At 40.6% G+C, this 20,141-nt stretch overlaps 4 protein-coding genes across 4 annotated transcripts; 1 reads left to right on the top strand and 3 right to left on the bottom strand.

Annotated features, from left to right (window-relative positions):
• Nucleotides 1-616: 616 nt before the first annotated feature.
• Nucleotides 617-6,914, top strand: LOC128727413 (guanine nucleotide exchange factor subunit Rich). Its single transcript, XM_053821325.1, has 13 exons — nucleotides 617-751; nucleotides 819-1,079; nucleotides 1,148-1,328; nucleotides 1,386-1,519; nucleotides 1,603-1,968; nucleotides 2,039-2,248; nucleotides 2,318-2,471; nucleotides 2,547-2,695; nucleotides 2,765-2,933; nucleotides 3,015-3,148; nucleotides 3,229-3,897; nucleotides 3,962-4,785; nucleotides 4,877-6,914. The coding sequence occupies exons 1-13, from the start codon at nucleotides 617-619 to the stop codon at nucleotides 6,378-6,380; spliced, it is 4,890 nt and encodes a 1,629-aa protein (XP_053677300.1). The 3' UTR covers nucleotides 6,381-6,914.
• Nucleotides 6,867-8,156, bottom strand: LOC128727414 (EP300-interacting inhibitor of differentiation 3). The gene is made up of 5 exons (XM_053821326.1): nucleotides 8,063-8,156; nucleotides 7,767-7,996; nucleotides 7,433-7,696; nucleotides 7,120-7,362; nucleotides 6,867-7,047 (listed from the first exon to the last, which is right to left on the bottom strand). The coding sequence occupies exons 1-5, from the start codon at nucleotides 8,154-8,156 to the stop codon at nucleotides 6,967-6,969; spliced, it is 912 nt and encodes a 303-aa protein (XP_053677301.1). The 3' UTR covers nucleotides 6,867-6,966.
• Nucleotides 8,157-8,845: 689 nt separating this feature from the next.
• LOC128724136 (neuronal acetylcholine receptor subunit beta-3-like) lies at nucleotides 8,846-17,029 on the bottom strand. The gene is made up of 9 exons (XM_053817900.1): nucleotides 17,002-17,029; nucleotides 16,636-16,809; nucleotides 16,424-16,559; nucleotides 15,977-16,350; nucleotides 10,277-10,431; nucleotides 10,047-10,198; nucleotides 9,598-9,974; nucleotides 9,361-9,513; nucleotides 8,846-9,276 (listed from the first exon to the last, which is right to left on the bottom strand). The coding sequence occupies exons 1-9, from the start codon at nucleotides 17,027-17,029 to the stop codon at nucleotides 8,846-8,848; spliced, it is 1,980 nt and encodes a 659-aa protein (XP_053673875.1).
• A 582-nt stretch (nucleotides 17,030-17,611) lies between these two features.
• Nucleotides 17,612-19,856, bottom strand: LOC128724135 (protein single-minded-like). The gene is made up of 7 exons (XM_053817899.1): nucleotides 19,682-19,856; nucleotides 19,347-19,604; nucleotides 18,958-19,166; nucleotides 18,672-18,877; nucleotides 18,488-18,594; nucleotides 18,267-18,414; nucleotides 17,612-18,179 (listed from the first exon to the last, which is right to left on the bottom strand). The coding sequence occupies exons 1-7, from the start codon at nucleotides 19,854-19,856 to the stop codon at nucleotides 17,612-17,614; spliced, it is 1,671 nt and encodes a 556-aa protein (XP_053673874.1).
• Between the last annotated feature and the right edge of the window lie 285 nt (nucleotides 19,857-20,141).

The raw sequence follows: 20,141 nt of genomic DNA, 5'->3' as shown, positions 1-20,141 counted from the left end.
AAATCGCTCAGTTCCTTGGTTAAAAAACTAGTCGTTCAAATACTAATTTATTTTGCGTATTGATTATGGCGATCTGACGTGTCACATCTGACTTTAATGTCAATATGAATACATATATATGTGTGGGTTAATGTGCAATGTTTTGGAAGATATTGTTGTTGGCAAGAATGTAAGAAATTCTTTCATCAAAAAATACTTCTGATCTTTTTTCTATTGTATTTTATGATTATTATAAAAAGAATCGAAATACATCATTCAAACAAGGTGCGTTAGTGTTACCGTTGTCCAACAAAGATGCGATTAACAGAGTTTGCCATTGTTTTCCTTATTTAGTTTCCTTCAACAAATGATTGTAGTTTTACCGTTCGAGTTCGTTGTTTCAGTGGAAAACTGTGTCTCCTTGATGTTAAAAGTGTAAAATCTCTGTGACTTCCTGTCCAGTCGTGTTACCCGTAATATGCTTCTTTGCTAGAAGTTGCTGATAGCATCAAACATCGACGATTAAAAAAATGCATCGCCTACGTCCATTAGGCAACCAGTATTAACCTATATTCCACAGTTAGTCTATAGCACTTGGTTACTTTTAACTCTTGGTTTGCCAAAGAGAATCTGGAGAATGTATTTCTCAATAGGGTGGCCGCGGGTGCTAAATAATGGTCCACACCGCAGTATCCAGAAAGTTGTGTGCGATCGTGTCAAGATTCTCTTTGCGGTTCTGGCCGAAGATGCCATTTCTATATGGTATTCAAAGGTATACTTATTGTTACGGGTGCTCTTTGAGGAAGGTGACCTATTTTGATTATCTCTGTTTATTTCAGCCTTGTGTTCCAATTACAACAAAAGTACGAAATTTCGAATGTTTGGAAAAGTACGGTTTCAATACCAATGTGGAATGGAAGCCGGATTCCAGCATGATTCTAGTAACTACGGCAGGTGGATCTTTGTTCATGTACACGCTCATTGTGAATGATACTCCAAAAGGAGTTTATAACCAGAATGATTCTCCTTTCACTAATCTACGTCGAGATAGTGCAGAGCTGTTTTTAAAAGAAAACATTCCCTGCTTAAAGCTGTCACTAGTAAGAAAAATATACTACCTTTTTTATGAACTAATATCTATAACCCATGAAAATATTGTCTCTTATAGACGCACCGGATATGTCTGTACGCTCCAATATGTTGCATTTCGTGCATTAACGTGAATCAAATTGTGATTGCAACTGAAGAGGGTCGCATCGTCCGTCTTAACTGGGAGGGCGCAGAGGAACGTGATTATGCTCTCGACCTGAAACGAATCCCATTTAGTGTTAATCAACAAGTTAGTTATGGTGAGTATTCAAGAGGAAAAGTTTTGAAGCACTAGTTAAATTCATCTATCATTTCAGCTGTTCCGATTTTGGATAAAAATGTGTTTGTTGCGTCAATTGATTATTCGCCCCTTCTTTGCGGATTTGGAATAACGTTGAATGATGGGCGTGCCGCCTTCCTCACGGCAAACAATACAAAATTCGATCCTAACGTAAGCCCACAAGTCATCAATTTTCAGAATAGCAGCATATTTTCATAAGCCATGATGGGTTTGATAATTTTTTTTCAATGTAGCAAGTACAAGGAATCTGGTGCCAAAACGTGGATGATGCAACGTGTACCGTCATTAATCACAAATATCGCTTGATTGCATACGGGAGAAGAAATTCCCAAACAAATATGTACGTCATCGATGATCTGACCGGTGGATTGGAATTGTCGCATAAGTTGTCGCTTAGTGCGAAGGATTTTCCTGGATCGCCGGGCTACGTACGAGACATGAAATGGACTCCCGATGGGTGTGCCATTATCGTTGCATGGGCAAATGGTGGCATATCACTGTGGAGCACGTTTGGTTCACTATTGCTTTGCTCCCTTGCTTGGGATTATGGATTGCATGTGGATTTAGCCAAAAATGATCCTTTCAACGTCATTAGCATGGTATGCATTATCGTAACAACGTAGCTTTATGATGAGTTTAAAATATGATAGTAATTTTGTGATTATGCAGGATTGGTCAACTGAAGGATACCAGTTGCTTATGGTACGGCAGATTAACGAAAAAACTGGTGTCTTAGCAAATGGAACGAACGATGAGAAAGCCAACGCCACAATGGACCCTTCGACAGGTGAAGCATCCAACGTTCCAGTACCTATGCCAACTACCCTACTTGTTCAACTAGATTTTGTTAAAAGCATTCTAACGATCAACCCATGCATGGTACGGTAACATTGATTTCGAAGTACAAGCAATGTAGTGGTTGAGCTTCATGTTTTACGTTTTTTGTAGAGCAACAACTCATTTCTGCTGCTTCAAGGAGATGACAAATTGTACATCAATCATGGAGACGTATTGCAAAATGTATATCCTGCACATAAATCTACTTATGATGCAACCGATGGAAATAACGTTTACTCCAACAAAGCAGATAGGTTGAGCAAAGGTTGAGCTTGTTAATTCTTGTGGCACGGATGTAATGTTAATCATGCGTCTCTACCTACGGTTTCTTTTGTTTTAGAATCAACATACACACCCTCAGGAGATCCCGATCCAGTGAATGCCGCCAGCGATAACTACCTGAAATTTAACAGTGTTTTGTCAGAAAGCAAACATTGGGTCATCTTGAATCTCCCTACAGATTATATTTCTTCCAATTGGCCGATTCGGGTGAGTAACCCATGTGTACAGGGCTGATTGTAAGATTGCAGGTCCTTAAAAATGTTATATATCTTACAGTATAGTGCCATAGACAGTTCCGGCATGAATGTTGCCGTTGCGGGACGTACCGGTGTGGCGCTGTATTCGTTCAATACCAGAAAATGGAAACTCTTTGGCAATGAAACTCAGGAAAAGGATTTTGTCATCACTGGTGGATTACTCTGGTGGAAAGAATTCATTATAATGGGTATGTTTGTATAATTAAATTCACATCTCTTTTACAATTCTTGCAGTTGAATTTCATAGAGGGGACTTTTTAAAATTTCAGGCTGCTATTCCCTCATTGGATTTCATGATGAGTTACGCATCTACTCCAAGGAAAATAAGCTGGACAACCGGTTTGCAGTAATTACGAAAAGTGCTAGCCCGGTGATGTTGATTAATTTATCGCGCGATCAATTGGTGAGATATCGATGCTAGAAATATGCCTGGTTATTTCGTGTACTCGATGTGATCATAATGTTACCTCTATGTTTCTCTAGGTTGTTTTTACATCCGACGGACATGTTTCCGTATTTGCCCTTGAACAAACTACCGAAGGCTACGATGGAAGCGATCAGCATAGAGTGAAGCTGATGAAGATTCATATCTATGACATTAAAAATGTATGCATTCATCCTGCTTGTGTTATTTCGGTGCTCATGACGAGTTTGAAGCATGAAAGTGTAGGACCAGGAGGCATGATGAGACCAAACAACTACGAAAATTCTCTCTCGGAGACGCTCATTATGAACGTGTCTGGTCGTGTGCTCATGGTTCAAACAGACCATCAGCAACAACACCACAGTCATCATGGTAACAGTAGTGCCAACAGTCAACTGACATCATCGTGTTTGGCTTCGTCAGTCGAATGTATCTGGGTGTCCGAGTCCAGCAAGACACACATTAAAGAATCTCTTTGGCTCTATTGCGGTGGATATGGCATGCGCGTTTGGTTGCCGGTATTTCCGCGCACAGGCGAAACCGGATCTCGTAGCCTTCGGCATACGTTCATGAGCAAGAGAATAATGCTATCGTTTACATTGAAAATATACCCGTTGGTAATATTGTTTGAGGACGCCATCATACTTGGAGCGGAAAATGATACACTACTCTATACGAGCGATCCGTTGGTTTATTTTTCATTGCCGTACAATGCGCTTAAGCGCACGGTAAGTTTTAATGCAAACAATACGAAGAGAGAAGAAACATAACAAGTTTCACTTTATTTTTTAGAGTCAAGTGTACTTGCATCAAATATTGCGCCAACTTATTCGCCGTAATCTTGGGTATAATGCATGGGAAATTGCACGTTGTTGTACCGATTTGCCCTACTTTCCGCATTCCTTGGAGTTGTTGCTGCATGAAGTGCTCGAGGAAGAAGCGACCAGCAAAGAACCCATCCCTGATGCGCTACTTCCGAGCGTGCTAGAATTCATTCAGGAATTTCCCGTCTATCTGCAGACCGTTGTACAATGCGCACGCAAGACGGAGATCGCCCTTTGGCCGTATCTGTTTTCGAGCGCTGGCAAGCCTAAAGAGCTGTTTCAAAAGTGTATGGCCGCCCGGCAATTGCATACAGCAGCGAGTTATTTGATTATTTTACAGAATCTTGAACCATCATCCGTGAGCAGGCAGTATGCGACGCTTTTGCTCGATACGGCACTCGAACAGCAGGACTGGCCATTGGCAAAAGATTTGGTACGTTTTCTTCGAGCAATTGATCCCAATGATGTCGAATCACCGCGCTCGTCGTACATATTTGGGAACAAGTTCGGAGGAATTATTACTGCTGGTCCTCCGGCTCCGAATGCGGAAGATTTGAGCCTTATTCTCGGTAGTAGCATGGCGAGAGGACGTAGCTTTTCCACTACCATTCCTTACCCAAAATCAAGTGACGGCACTGCGACAGTAGTAAATAAGGAAATGAACATCATGTTCAACAGTCCAACTCCTGCTGCAGTGCAGCAAGGTAATGGCGTATCGAACCAAAACAATGAATCCGCAGATCGTCAGATTCTACGACGCAAAAAAAGTGTGCCAAATACTCTTAAAGAATGGTAAGAAAGTAACATGAGATTTTTTTTTTCGTTCACGATCGTTATTCGTAAAAGCATACTAACACACCTCTCCTAACCAACGCCATTTCAGTGACTCCTCGACGGCAGAAGAATTTTTCATCGATGTGGTGCTGCAAAGACATGCAAGAAGGTTCTTGCAGCTACGTAAACTAGAAGATCTTGGATACATGAGTGCTACTCTCGATTTTCATCTCGTCGGTTGGCTTAATCGCGAAAAAGATCGTGCAGCTCGGATAGAGGACTTTGTGTGTGCCTTGAAGACACTGCATGATGAACTCGATTGGCCGAAACCGTGCCTCGATTTGACACTGCTACCAAGCCCGCTTGGGTCGGCTCATTTGCATACCGAATCGTCATCATCGCCTTTCTCGAATCAATCAAATACATCTCCCATGTCCGAGTTGACAACGCGGTGCACGGTTGATTCTGGGTATACTAGTTTGTCATTCGCTTTCCCGTCGACGTTAACCAGTGCCCCAACCAGGCTTGTGGGAGTCGACGAAATGCAGAGTGATCGGCAGAGATCACAAGAACAGACCCTTATGCATCAACGGCATGATAGGGCGATTGGTGAACCGCTTGGTATGGTGGAGACTACTGCGGAGGCAAATTTGATGCCACTTAACGACACGGCAAGCGTACGCTCCGAGGCTGCTCAACCAAACTGGCCAGATGAAATTACGACCGCGTGTGGAGGCAATGGGATGATGAGCTTGACGCTTGGCGAGCAAAGCTTTAACCAAGCTATAGAGGAAAACATTTCCAAAAAGACCAAATCGAACAGACGCAAGCAACACAAGCTGGAAATACGAATGCGTTATTTGCTGCAGATTTTTTCTGAAGCAAACTGCTATGAATTTGCGCTATTACTATCTGTTCTGCTACTCGATGTGGCGTCGGTGGGAAGGATAACGAACGCTGCAATACGATCGAAATCTCTTGTTGTTTGCAGGCAGCTTCGCAATGGGCTAAAAGATATGACACGATGGAGTTTCAACGAATGCCTTGCATACCGTCCGTTTATGATCGCATTGCAGCCGCAACTGGCGGTATTGGATAAGTTTGTTATACAGCAGGAAGCTATTCCATCGTTGATGCACACGTCGACCGTTTCCGGCATAGCTACCTTATCACCGCTCGTCTTGGCGACCCCACATTCTTTCCGAGATTCCGATGCCCCACCCACTGGAGGCTCGAGCACTGGAGGAAAAAACGCAATTCAAACTCAATTAGGTGACTCGAGGAACGTCGCAAACTGTAGTGTAAATGGTCGCCACAACTCGGGCGGGACACTCGGGAGCAGTGTGGCTCTTTCGGGTGGTAGTGGCGCTGTTATGAGCAGGAATAGTCGTGTCATCGGCGATGGTGAAACGAGCATACGTAGAGAAAGTATTTCGCGAGATTCCCTTGGTCCAAAGTATACGACAGGTGGTCACACGTTTGCGAGGTCGGTGTCGGATTTGGAAGTGGCCAACATAAGAAAGATAGCGCAAGGCAAACCTGTTTCCGATAGTCGTTCGGTTGTATCTGCCGTTATTACTGAGGAACCAGAAAGAACGTGCAATGTGATGTAAAATGTACTCAAAAATAGGAGAAAAAGAAAGCACGGGTGCTTTTAGAAAATAATATACAACTTAAGGGTAATGATCCATAGGCGAAAAGATATTTAATATGTTACTAGCCCAATTTCTCGTGTCGTAACTATACCACGGTTACTAGTTCCGTCCATTGGCGGTGCAATTGGAAATTCTGTCGTACTGTTATTGAATAGGAAGTAAAATTAACTTTTATCAAGTAAAATACCATATACCTTTCAAGGGATATTCTACTTGAGAAAATCGTCAAAAACGATTATAAAATATTTGTTAATTTTCAAAACTGAATTAACAAACTAACCTCCAAAAGAGTAATTTGTTAACAACAGCCAGCGCGAGACAGTTATGTCCACAGTGGTACTGCTACGATTGCTCTCGTCACATAGGCAACCTGTTTTCCAGAATTAAAAATAAATTTCATATTAATTGCATCAATAAGACATTTTAGCCATTGTCGCCGGCGTATTAAAAAAACAATACTGATTTAATATTAATAAAATTGTTGTAATTTGTACCCATAAATTATGATTATTAATATACATAGGCCCAGTTTTGCGCCGTTGTTTCATTGAGCCACGCTTGAATCCAGCAAATCACGATCTATTACAAGTATTGGTCTTTTTAAACGATATTGCTTGATAGCACCCTGTCGAAGTGAAGGAGAACACATGATACGATTAAAAGTATGATCAGCGTAGCGTATACGTTTAAATCTTACCTGCCATTGGGAAAAGTTAAGGGAAAGAATTGCCTGAATATTATCATCGTTTTTCTTATTTTGCTGTTTTTCCCTATCGGTGGTGGGACGTACAGAAAGTACATTTTTAATTGTTTCCAATGCAACAGCTCCATCCCGTATTAGAAAAGAAATTTGGAATGCTGTATCTACCGTATTCATGTAGTCCGCGGGATCCGTGATGAGCTCAAAATAGGGTACAGCTGAACCTCGTTTCTCGCATATCTACGCAAGTGGAAATTAAAGTATTCACATGGGTTAAATTCCGTGTGCAGAATGTGACACTCAATCGTACATTTTTCAACTGTTCCATTATGTCTTGCAACTTGCGTGCATCGGCTTCTTCCTGATTTAACTTGTGCACCGTTTCGGGTTTCCGTGCTTCTCCCAATTGTGCACGCTGACGCCGTCGACGTTCTTTGACGGTTTTCTCTACCGGAGCAGACTGAAATTCGAATGCTCCTAGTAAACAAGGCGCATGTTTCGACATGCGAAACGCCTTTATGCCAATATTTCCAATCATGTCCCATCGCGTTTCACCTCCATCAATAATGGACAGCTGGAAGAATGTTTTGGTTCGGGGACCGGTGAGTCTATCATGACCAGCAGCCTATCAGACAGTAACTTACTATGGTAGATGTAAGTTCATCATCACAAAATTGCGAGCTCTCGTTTTTCTGCAAAGCGGCTCCTACCAAATCATGACTCATTTTCACAACCTGTACGTTCATGCTTACTTCAGAAGCATTCTCCATTCTTTCATATTCGACACCTTGCTGCATCAGGCAATCTGTTTGTGTTAAAATCGAGGACACACCTTCGAAAATGTCCACTGCATTTTCGGTTTGTGTTCTGATTGCTGTAAATGAAATGAAGAATGCTCCATAAACGGTTGTTTTAAAGCCATTTAAATGGTTTGATTTACCAAGATCATGCCCTAGATCTATGAGCTCCTGATATCGTTTTCTTCGTTCAAGAACATTTCGAGTTTTGCTTAATGAGTCACTTTGTAGCTCCATGTTGGTTTAATGAGTTATATTCGGCTGGATGATCTCTCCTTGAAATTATTATTGTCGCTCAAAAATGTGAGTATCTACACTTTGTTCTGGTGTGTAGATAAGGATAAATAAAACAGTAAGAATGTTACGACGGCATCAATAACAAAAGCTGAACACTTGATGGTAGATTCGCTTTAGAATTTGTCTAGCTCTAATGTAACAAGTCAAACAGGCTAATGCTTTTTGACGAACAAACGATGTTTGAGCATTTTGGTGATATATTTCAGATCAAATACTTAGTCACATAGCATGTTTTTAATTTGTAAACTACAAGAGCAGTTGGAATTGTGCTCCGTTTTGTAAAGTACTGACCAAAACTGTCGCGCGCTTTAACAAACAGCAAACGTCATATTTGACATAGCATCCATTGATGAGGCTATGGACAATGTGTTTGAGGATGCCTAAGCCCAGTGCTGTTTTATGAAATTGCATGCAATTGATGCGCTTGCTGCATACAAGAGGTTTAAGGGTGCGATGTCAGTTGTATAAGTAAAATGCCTCAAAGGAATGAAGGAAGATAAAAAAGCAATTAAAAACTGGAAATTATGCATGGTAATATGGAAAATAAAAATGACTTTTGTCCAAAGGTCTATTTATTTCGAATACCGTTGAATAATTTTATTTATTTGCAGTACATTTTATTTTGTTCCCTACATTATATTAGCATTCGGCATTAGAATGTAGAGCATAGTGGGGTAACTTAGCACACAACCAACAAACAGCATCCTATCCATGAACGTTATTACGACGTGATGCTGGCGAACAATATGCTCAGTTGGGGTCGCGGGGTCGGTGTTATCTGATGTATCAACCACCAAATTAACTGTATCCCCGTCAGCATTAGACGACCGATTGTCGTCTGCATTACCCGTACCATCGTCAGAGGTTACCTCTTGCTCTTTAGCTACATTAAAATCATCGGCCTGAAGAAATACACGTCCAAAGCTTGTTGAAGCACATCGGAGAGCCAGCTTATCCACCCAGCGTTCGGAATTGATTGGTTTTGTTTCCGCATGCCGAAGAACGATGGTGAAAGCCAACATAAACGCATTGATGATCAGTGAGTTCCGGAAAAAGAGAACTGCATGTAAAAACAAAACCAAGCCAAATTTCAGTTTGGAATGCATGGTGCATGGTGCATGAGAAACGCTTGTGGTTGTCTTACGTGTTGTTGGGACAGACTCGCCATTGTATGGCACTCTCCAGTACAGGTACTCCATGTAGCTAAAATGCGCCATACAGGTCGCACACAGAATGTACAATCTTTCGTTGCTGCGGCTGTTCATCCACAGGACGACAAAATTGATTATAAGCAGTACTAAAAACATCAACTCAAATGTTAATTTTGTCGCAGGATTTAAAAGCAGCTCGAAAAGAAAATTTTACGGTATTCGTGACTTACATAACCCTGGTGCCAATATCACTCCATAGATCGCTGTGTGGCGCTCTAGGGTGAACACAAATTCTAATGATGGATAGCTGGTGTTGTCTGGCAAAAAAATGTACAGTGTGATCGCAGATTGTATTTTCCATTCGGCGTGCTGCAAGTTAATGTAAGTGGGTGACACATTTGATGTTTTGCTAATGTTAATTTGTCCCACGTGTTCTAGCCAAACACCCAGAAACATGGTGCATTTCAGCTTATCAAACGGCCAATTCATCGTATCACTTATGCAGAGTGCTTCGTACTGGCAGGGAGGCACACAGAGTACGTGTCCAGTTTGGTTTACCTCACAGCGATGGCCGGAACATGCCGTATCCCCGCTGCCACTTTTGAGACTGTCGTTGAGGAAAGTATCAGATCGTATTAAAGCTGTTCAAGATGGTACCGAAAGCTCACCATCTGCTTACTTATGAAACGCTATGAAAGTTGGTTGCCACAATTCGGTTGCATCCACAATCAGTTTGTCTATTCCGTACTCCGCCCGGTCCCATGACAGGAATTCGTCCCTCCAAATGAAGGTCATCCAAACGAACAGGTTCAAGGTGGATTTCCTTTCGCTCTTGTGTTTGGACAGATCAGTACAAGAACATAAAGGCTGATTAATGAGGGATATGGTGAAGTAGTACCAGGATCATACCACGTCGTAGTTTTGCAAATGCAAGGTTGCCGAGATGTTGACTGCAGTGTTGTGATCCTTCACTGGGCGTTCGGATTTGTCATAATTAGAACAGAATAGTTTCTTCTGCAGTATTCCCTCTTTGGTGGAAGGTTCGCCATCGCACTTTAATGCGACTGTAATATTGAACAGAAAGTTTCATTGTCTGTACAAAGTCTGCACAATATTACACGATAACCTACCGCTATGATGGCAAGAAAATACCAACAGCAGCAAAACACCCTTCACACTCCACATACTTCAAATAGGCCACAAAACTTCAATGAACCGTTTGTACAACGTTCTAAATGCAAAGCTCCGTTATGAACGTAGCCCAATGTATTACTGAGATAAAATTCATGATGTCGGTATAATGGTAGAGTTGAGATTTCCTTTATCAACTATAAAATACGCCCACTGCTCGCGATGGAAATGGGGTCAGAATCCCGCTCCAGCTTAGATCATTTTGAAAAGACTTATTGGGTTCCAGTTCTCGATAAACGATCATTTCATATACAATTTTAGTAGGCAGTACTCTAACAATAGGTTGAAGGGACTTATAAGTATAAAAAGAAAAAGTATATTAGCGATTGAGGATATAATGACGCTTGGTTTATTTGAAATTTTTATTGCCTTTGAACACAAAATAATAAATAAATATTGATCTGTATTACAATATGAAATTATTTGTTTGTACTCTTTTCAGTTACGAATGCTTGCTTTACTAATGCGTTTATAAATCGAAACGTAAGCATTTACGTTTTTAATTGTTTAACATGAATGCTTTGCTTATGAAACGTTAATGTTTTAACCATCCACTGTGCAATAATGTTTGTAAACCGTTAAAACTGAACAAATCGAGCAGCAGCATAGAACACAGGTACACCCTTAGTCATATACGACCTTAGTGAGACGAGAAGCAAAACTAGTCATCACAGTCAAGAAGGGCACAATGGGAAGGGTAACGGAATCTAAGAATAATGCATGCATAACGACCTATCAAAAATTTTGAATCAGAGATAACAAGCCACCGAAAATGTTTCATACCTAAGGAGATCTTTTTTCGAATTACCGAGCAGAAGTAGGTGACCAGAGGTCCTTTTACTATGGGATACTTTGGAGTGAAATTTAAAGATTAGTTTAAAGAATCGTTAGAGGTTCTACCTGCCAGTTTTCTCTTTCTCTCCCGATCTCTATCTCCATCCGACGGGTCATGTTTCACTTGACCCAGCCAACAAGCTTGCTAGGCTTCTCTTCGCCTTGTGCCGAACTGCGGTACACTGTCTAACACCTTCAACACATGCCCTAACCATTAAGCATGGAGCTACTACCACTCATTATTGATGAAATCCGGAAACCCATCCAACAAAAAGGCGCGGTGTACCATCGTAATAGCGGATGAACTAACCAAGAATCGAGGGAAATCACTGGAATGCAAAAATGATCAAGTACTAAGTTATGAACAAGCAAATCAATGCCTTGTGATTAATATCATTATCATAATCTTCTACTTTAGTGGCACAAGCACTATTATTGGGGAGTCTTTTTTGGCTTTCTTGGCTTGAGATTTTACTCAATCAGGTAGTGGTGGAAGAATCCTTGGTAGTCAGTATTATTAGGCTCAATTAGGGTGTAGAATAAGAATGCGTGTCAATTACATATTAGCAAGAAGAAAGATTGAATATAGTGTGACAATTATAGAGGATTTACCCTGTAGGAACCCGTCTATGTAGCCTTTAACAAAGACAGCTGAATACTATCAGAGAAGATCCTGCAAAAAACATCTGCCGCATGTCAGAAAGTTTGAGACTCTCCTGGCCTCAAACCTTTTGACCTACGGCTGATTTTCTGTGCTTTGCGCTAGATAAGCCTTTGGAAAGTGTTAAAGACTTCACCATATTCAGACTAAAAGTCGCAAATTCGACACAACTAACTGACGACCCACAATTCGTGAAAGAAAACCAAAGTTCATATGAGTATGTTCTATATGTATATAATGAATAAGAAAGTATTACAAATGTATTTATTTGTCATAAGTAAAGGGAAGATTATGTAAAAAGAACAAATTGATTACTCGCATATCCCAAGCTAACAGAATAAACGAATATATTCAGTTAATTATTCGCAAATATCCGACACCATATGTATGTTGTAATCCATTTCATTGAGCATATCGGACTTTTGTACTTCTTGTTGATGACTTGAAACGGAGGCTCTGAAAAAGATGCTAGGTTCAATATATTTTTTCCACCTTCGATCTATATACCACATACCTAATATCCCTTAACATGTCTTTTAATCCATCAATGAAACTAGTCATTTCCATTTCTTCCTTGCTTACAGATTTCTTTTTTTCATTTATCTTCTGCTGTAAGGCATGTTTTTTGTTACGAACTTCACGAATATCGGAGCGACATTTCTCCAGTTCTTCCCCAATTGCACCAGACCGCTGTATGAATATGCATTTGAACATTTTTTTATAGATTTGAATAAGGAGCGTTATACGACATACCATATGTGTGAACATATTATCGAGTTCATCGGCATCGCTAGTTGTTTGGATTCTCAAGGACTTTAAACTTTCCGAAATATCTTCTTCCCACGGTAATGAGGTGGATGCCCCTAAAAACTGGCTTTTTTTGTTAGCTGTCTCCATCTGCATTGCCTTCAGCAAACCAATTTCATCTATGAACACATTGAATGGATTTTAATCGGTTGTTGATATTTGTTCTTTCAAGCATGAGCAACATAGAATCAACTCACCAATAGACAAAATGTTGTTGATTGTACTCTTCATATTATTCTGGGTCAAAAACCATGAAAGAATACCTTCAATTTCATCAAACTGCTCATCTATTTCTCGACTCTGAAAATAGATAATTTCTATTAGATAGGAATATGCAGACCTTCAGTGCCAAAAAATATTACCAAACAAGCGAGCTCTTGCTCACATTCGATGATAGAAGCCATTTTATAAACGAACTTGGAATTGAAACTACACAGATTTTACTAAGTTTGAAAAAAAACTGTCCTGGCCGTTTAATGTAATGGCCGTCTTTTTGTTGCCTGACTGTTATCTGTAATAACACGACTCTCCTCTGGAAAAAAAACAATGGTTGAGCTACCACACTTTCATTTGTAGCAAAGATGCGAAAGATGAGTTTGTTGATATTGTTAATCAAGTAACGAAACCTTTCAAGTCAACTTATTCACACAAACTTTGCAATAGTTCTCATTCGAGTAAATATCATGCGAAATTTTCGCATACATTATTTGGCAACACAAATGTCACCTTCCAATCCGTCAAATGATAAACGACGTGTGAAAGATTGGTTCGAAATTACTGGTAACGTTATTGAATAGATATACAAAGCAATCACCAACGCGACATAATTTGGCTTCGGCTTCAAGAAATTTTATGTAAACCATTTACTCACTTGTGACTTTTTACATTTGCGATACAAAGAACAGCACAGATATCGTAATTTACATAATTTCTCTCAGATTCAAAAATTCTTACTAACCAAAATCATTTACTCAATTGATATTTTCAACATTTGTTTTTTTTTTCGCAAAGCAGAAATACAGTTTTAAACGGCAATTTATCAATAACCAATTGCACAACGTATCTGTTAACAATCGGTTTTCAATTCATTTTTCGTACCGCGTGTGGTACTGAGCTACAACACTAAATGCAGAAAGTAGAGAGGCCGCTTTATAATTTTGTAAACGGAGAAGTGAAGAATAGAGCGTTTATTTTTCTGATTGCACTGTAGCGACTCTCGTGTTCTTACATTGTAGTAGTTTTCATGAGAAAACAAACCAACCTCAACTTATTGAAGGGTATATGACTCCAGATAGTCGAGCTTACAAAGAAATTGTTAGCCTTTGAGTATGTTAATAGTGTCCCTTAGGGATGTTCTAATATAGAAGACTACATCTAATTTCGCAGAAAAGAGATGAAGAAATACATTACTATTATTTATTTAGGGACTATTAGGATAGGCTTTCTGGACTCTTCTGTACTATTCCGTCACTTGAAGTATAAGCCTACAAACCTAGATTGATAGGTCATATGTTCTTCTACAAATTTTCAACCATAAAAGGTTTCTAGACGCCTCCTCTACTTTCAACGATTCTATCAGTGTTGAAGCTCGGCACCACACCCAGAGTAATATAAGACCTAAAACTCGGAAGGATTTTTTTTAATTACATTAGTGGACCATTTTACCGTTAAGCCTTTAGGTTACTAGGATTGAGCAGACTGATAAAATATATAAGCAAGCGAAGTACTTTTCAACTGAAAACAAGAATTTAATTAGATAATCATCTCGATAAGTGTGTTGTAGTTGGAGTTGGAGATGGACAAACTGTACTTATTTCGATAACAAAAGATATTGTTTAAAATCGAGAATAATTCAAAATTTAACAAATGTTTCGATTAATGCCATTTCCGTTAGAAAAAAAAAAACATTACAAATAATGATTATAGAATTTCTTCATACTAACCGCCTTTATATAGATGTTTTACTCCACAGGGAGAAATTCATATTTGCTTCGTATACATATAATTTGTTCTAAGTTGATGATAACTCGCACGTGCAACAGCAAAAATTCCAGTTCGTATATGTTTAAAGGTACTATGGAGGAGTCGTAGTAATGGTGAGTTTGCACAGAACATCTAGACTTTTCCTTAAACCACAAAGCTGATCCTATTTCGTTTTGAGACGTATATACAACAAACAGCGGAACGTGGGTGATCCAAATTCTATTTATTGAAACCAGATTGAATTTGATTTTGTTGTACATTTTTTTCATATTGAATGCTATGTGCAATAAATGTACAATTTAAAAAAAGTATTACTGAAAAAATCCAGACTGGTAAATGTTTTTACTTTTTTTACTTCTTTAGATTAGTTTCATCTGGTATTAGGCTGCAGAGAATGCTAATGTAACAGATTAAACAGAAAGTAAATGCAATCCTGTCCATAAATGCGTTGGCCAGGTTAACGCGCATTTCCTCCGTGCTTACGATTTGTACGTTGTAATCTGGTGCATCAACCATTAAACCGGTCGTATTACCTTTACCATTTCCATTCGGTGAATTAGTACTTGCTGGTTCTTTAACATTGCCTGGTTCATTGGTTTGAAGAATCACTCGTCCAAAGCTTGTAGATGCCATTTTAGAGACCAGTCTATCCACAAAACGCTCGGAGCGGTTTGACTGCGCAGCGGTTTGCTTCAAAATGATTGTAAAAATCAACATAAACACGTTGATAACCAGTAAATTTCTGAAGAAGAGCACTGCATATGAAAATAAAAGAAAGAACAAATGTAGATAAGTTTGAACAAAACATATAAATGTAGTGATTCCCAGCGACCGTAGTCGGGAACGATCGAAACGGATCGTATTACGCATTTTTGGAACTGTCGCGGAGCGAGATGGAACTTTCCAGTACAGGTACTCTAAGTAGGAAAAATTTCCGATGCAGGTTGCGCCAATAATGTACAACCGTTCGTTACTGCTGCTGTTCATCCAGAGCACAATCAGGCTAATCGCCATTAGCACTGAAAAGATGCGTGGTTTGAAAGGTTGCGATTGAAGTGAAATGAAAAAAAAATAATTCAACGTATTAGTTAAAAGTGGTCAATATCAGTTGACGAATCAAATTATTAGCTTACAAACTCCCGGTGTAAGAATAGCGCTATATATAGCTACGTGACGCTCCAGAACAAAAATGTACTCTGCTTCCCTTATGTTGGAGTTTTCGGACAAATCACCGGTGCTAATATTACTCGAAAGTAACTTCCATTCGGGGTGATCCATCTCAAAGGAAGTTGACATTTTCGGTGGATTGTTAAAGCGAATAGCAGTCGATTTCTCCAGCTGTGTGCCAATAATCAAGGAGCAGTTCTGTATGTCAAACGGCCAGTTCGCAATATCGTTCTTACAAATAGCCCCGTATTTACAAGGAGGGATACAATTGACCTCTCCATTGTATTTTACTTCACACATATGGTCGGTGCAGGCCGATTTCATACTTCCGTCTTGTTTGCTGAAACAAACATATAGATAGCAAATTGATCGTTAAGTAAAATGCATTTCTGCCTTCGGGCTTCTCTACTTACTCGGTGTACGAGATGAGTGTGGGCTGCCACAGTTCGTCGGAATCGATCATCACCTTTTCCATATCGAACTCCGAACGATCCCAGGTTAACCATTCGTCCTTCCACGTTAGCGTCATCCAAACGTACAAGCTCAGAGCTGGCTGTGTGGTGTACTTTATATGCAAACAAAATCCACACCTTGCGTTAGCGGGCTGTGAAAAACAAGTAAGGACATTGGAGCACGTCGCGTACCAGGTCGTAGTTTCGAACAAACATGGACGATTGAATGTCCATCACAGTGGTGTCATTCTTTACTGGTCGTTGTGATTTATCGTATCTCCCACACAGCAGCTTCTTCAGCAGCTTTCCTTCCGTGGAAGCTGGCTCCCGGTCGCACTCGATTGTAGCTGATAGAAATGAATATTTCAAGCAATCAATCGTTCAAATTTCAACTAGTTTTCCTTCAGCACATGTACGAACCAATATTTCCCACATGCCATGCCAATAAGAAGGCCACTATTGGTAATCCTTTCTTGAACATTTTCACGCTGTGACTGAAAATGAAGCTTATGTCGAGAAACGCACACAATTGAACTCACAATTTGTCGGATGCGCCCGATAGCACATTCTCCACAAAACTAAAGCATAGGATGTGATATTCCCATTTCATGCACCATTCATTCGACGCCCACTTGCGTTGAGAGATATTGGATAAGCTTTGCTCGTGTTCTTGTGTTCACGGATAGATAGACTGTTCTTCAAGAATGGAATGCTTCTGGAATGCTGGTTCCATCGGATTGTGGGATACAATAATTTTCGGCTTGCTTTTTGCTCCGTTTTTTCCGTGTGAAATGCATTTTCTCAATTGCCTATCATAAATAAGATCTCTCTTTTGAGTTTCATAGCAAAATTGCTTCAAAATATGGCAAAAACAGCAATGTATGTTATCTACAGTATGTTTTGCAGATGCTCTTGTGATAGTGTCAATTTTTATGTTTATATCAGCATCATAGTATTACTTACATACTTACTTACTTTAAGTAAAAACTACTTATCTCTTTAATGGCTTTTCTATCATCAACTAAGACGCAATGATTACGTGCATCGCTTAACATTAATAGACATTGGACGATCATGGGAGTGGATTTTCACGGAATGATCACACTGGCGTACTTGCACTGGATTTGTTGTGTGGCCAACGGGATCGGTTTACGTCGTATCCGAGCCGCTTGTACTGACCGAGGAAGACCGAAGAACCAGCTCAGGATCTGACGAAGGATGCGCATCATAGGTGGCGTAAAACTGTTCGTAAAATGGGTCCAAAAAATCTACCGACGGAAAGGGTTGTGTGTCCTCGAACGGATAGCTTAGATGCGTTTGATTCGAGAACTGCGTCGACTGATCGTAACAAAGATCGTTTGACAGAAACGTGTCATCTTTACCATTTTCATTCAACTCCGCAATCATACACTCGTTGGAGTCTAGCGTGTGATGGAGCTGATGGAAGCTGTCGGTTGTTTCTTTGGCAGGTTGTGGTAGAGTGGGCGGAAATAGCGTCCCATTATGAACTGCCTGGTGGGGAGTTTTCTGTGCCGGTGCTTGCTGGATACGGCAAGGTGTCTGCGTTTCAGTGTTGAAGTCTGCATGGGCTACATGATGGTAGGTTAGATCATTCACAATTCCTATCGGTGACGAATGGGATCGATCTATGTGTGTTCGCAATCCACTCGCTGCGCCTTGAATGTCGTTCAGCAGTAAATTTTGAACTTCGATATCACTGCAATGAAACGTTGGATATGCAAATTACATTAGGTTTAGCAGCTTGCATACCCCTACTCGTAGTCACGATGGCGCGAAATCCTACCTGAGCATGTAGTTCACACTGACGATGCAATGTGGTCGTGATGAACGAGTATTATGCACGATCGTTGCATAAGATTGTATCCATCGCCATCCGCCTCCTTTCGTGAGAAACCGGAAGTACTTCGTGGTAACTTGGCCTTTATGTAACACTGCAAAGAATGGATGCCTTTTGGTTAGCTGTCGAAAACGGGCTAAGGATCATTCGCCAAAGGTAACACTTACAAGTCTGATGAGCCTGCCGTATGTGGACAATATCCGCCGCGTGAACATACTGATAAAGGGTGTTTTCTATCAAATCCTGCGGCTCGTACCCTGTAAGCTGAGAGACTCTGGTGGAGAAAAAAAACAACAGAATATGGACATGAAATATTTGCCCTTTTATTGAAATACAAATAGTGTCACTTACTTAGCGTCTAGAAAGATCAACTTGAGATCCAGGCTGGATCGAAACATGAACATATTTTGCTGCAGCTTGACCTCCGTTGCTGCTGACGGTGACAACGAATGACCGACCGCAACTAATCCAAGATTCTGCACACAGCAATGTCCTTGCATGGTTGGAGATTCATGGGGAAAGACGCGAGCCTTCAAGTAACCCGAGCACTGAATAACCTGAAATTAGAGTTTCTTGGTGTAGTGATACGGACTACATACTATCGCTTGAAATCTATATTCTGCAACCCGCGACTTACCTTATACCCGGACATCGTTAGTCCTGCATTACGTTTCGCCAGTACACATCTCATTCGCAAGAAAAAAGTACGCTCAAGTTCGATAACATACGATCGCTGTTGCTGGCTGAAGCTGTGTCGATGGCTGTTTTGATGCAAATTTTGCTGTGGCACTTGCAATCGATGATCTTGTGGTGGATTAACAACCGCAGGTTCTACATTAAATTGTGCTTGAGAGACGGGATTCCCTGGAGGGGCCGTTTGCGAAAACTCATTACACACGGAAGATGTTGTAGGGAAACTGGTGGAACACATTTGATCAGGAATTCCGAGCCGGTTGGGTTCATTTGGGCAGTGGTTTACACCGGCGGATGAAGAACCAGCTTGTGACGCATCGGATGGAAGAGGCTGTTGCATCGTTAGTATCGCGGACATTTCCTCTTGATCGTACGCGTGGATATACTCGTAGATCGAGTTTCCGGTCAGCTCCACCTGGCTTAGCCCGAGATGCACCGAGGCTGTTTCCGAGATGTACATGATTTTGCCATCGGGTGCAACGACGAATATGAAGCCATCCAACGTTTGCAGTAGATGCGAACCGAGCTCTTTAATGGTGGCATCACGCAAGTTGGACGGATTCCGTTCCGAGCCCCAAGCAGTCCCTAGCCCTAGCACAAAGAAATCCACACCTCAGTACACTCTAACATTTTCACTAAAGCTTCCGCGTTGGAAGCATTAAACTCACCTTCAGGAAAAATTTTTCTCATTCGAAGGTAGGAAGTGGTTAATCGAATGATGGACGCTTTGTCGAGCTGTGACGTGATGGCGTTCGGGAGTGGAAGCAACTTTGCAAGCTCCAGGAACTCCACATTTTCCTTCTCTCGTCGCGATCGAGCGGCATTTTTACTTTTTTCCTTCATTGCACAGCGTGCGGACAAACCTAATAAAATGGCACATTAAAATAGCATCATGAGAATCGATCACTGTAACAGTTCGCTGGAACGATGGAATTTAACGAATGACGCGTACGCTAGGGTAATGTTTTGCTTTGAATTACACTTTACACCACATTGCACGTATCCAGCTGGGTAATTTCTATAAAATGCTCGAAACAAAAGGGTTTCGGAGCCTGCAGCTAAATCACGAATAAATAATGCTACTTCCAAAGCACTAATTACTTGAACGGACAATGCTACCGAGATGCG

Source organism: Anopheles nili, chromosome 3, assembly GCF_943737925.1.
Source record: "Anopheles nili chromosome 3, idAnoNiliSN_F5_01, whole genome shotgun sequence".
Taxonomy (NCBI): domain Eukaryota; kingdom Metazoa; phylum Arthropoda; class Insecta; order Diptera; family Culicidae; genus Anopheles; species Anopheles nili.
The sequence above is the reverse complement of the archived record's forward strand: the minus strand, read 5'-3'. Positions and strand labels throughout refer to the sequence as shown.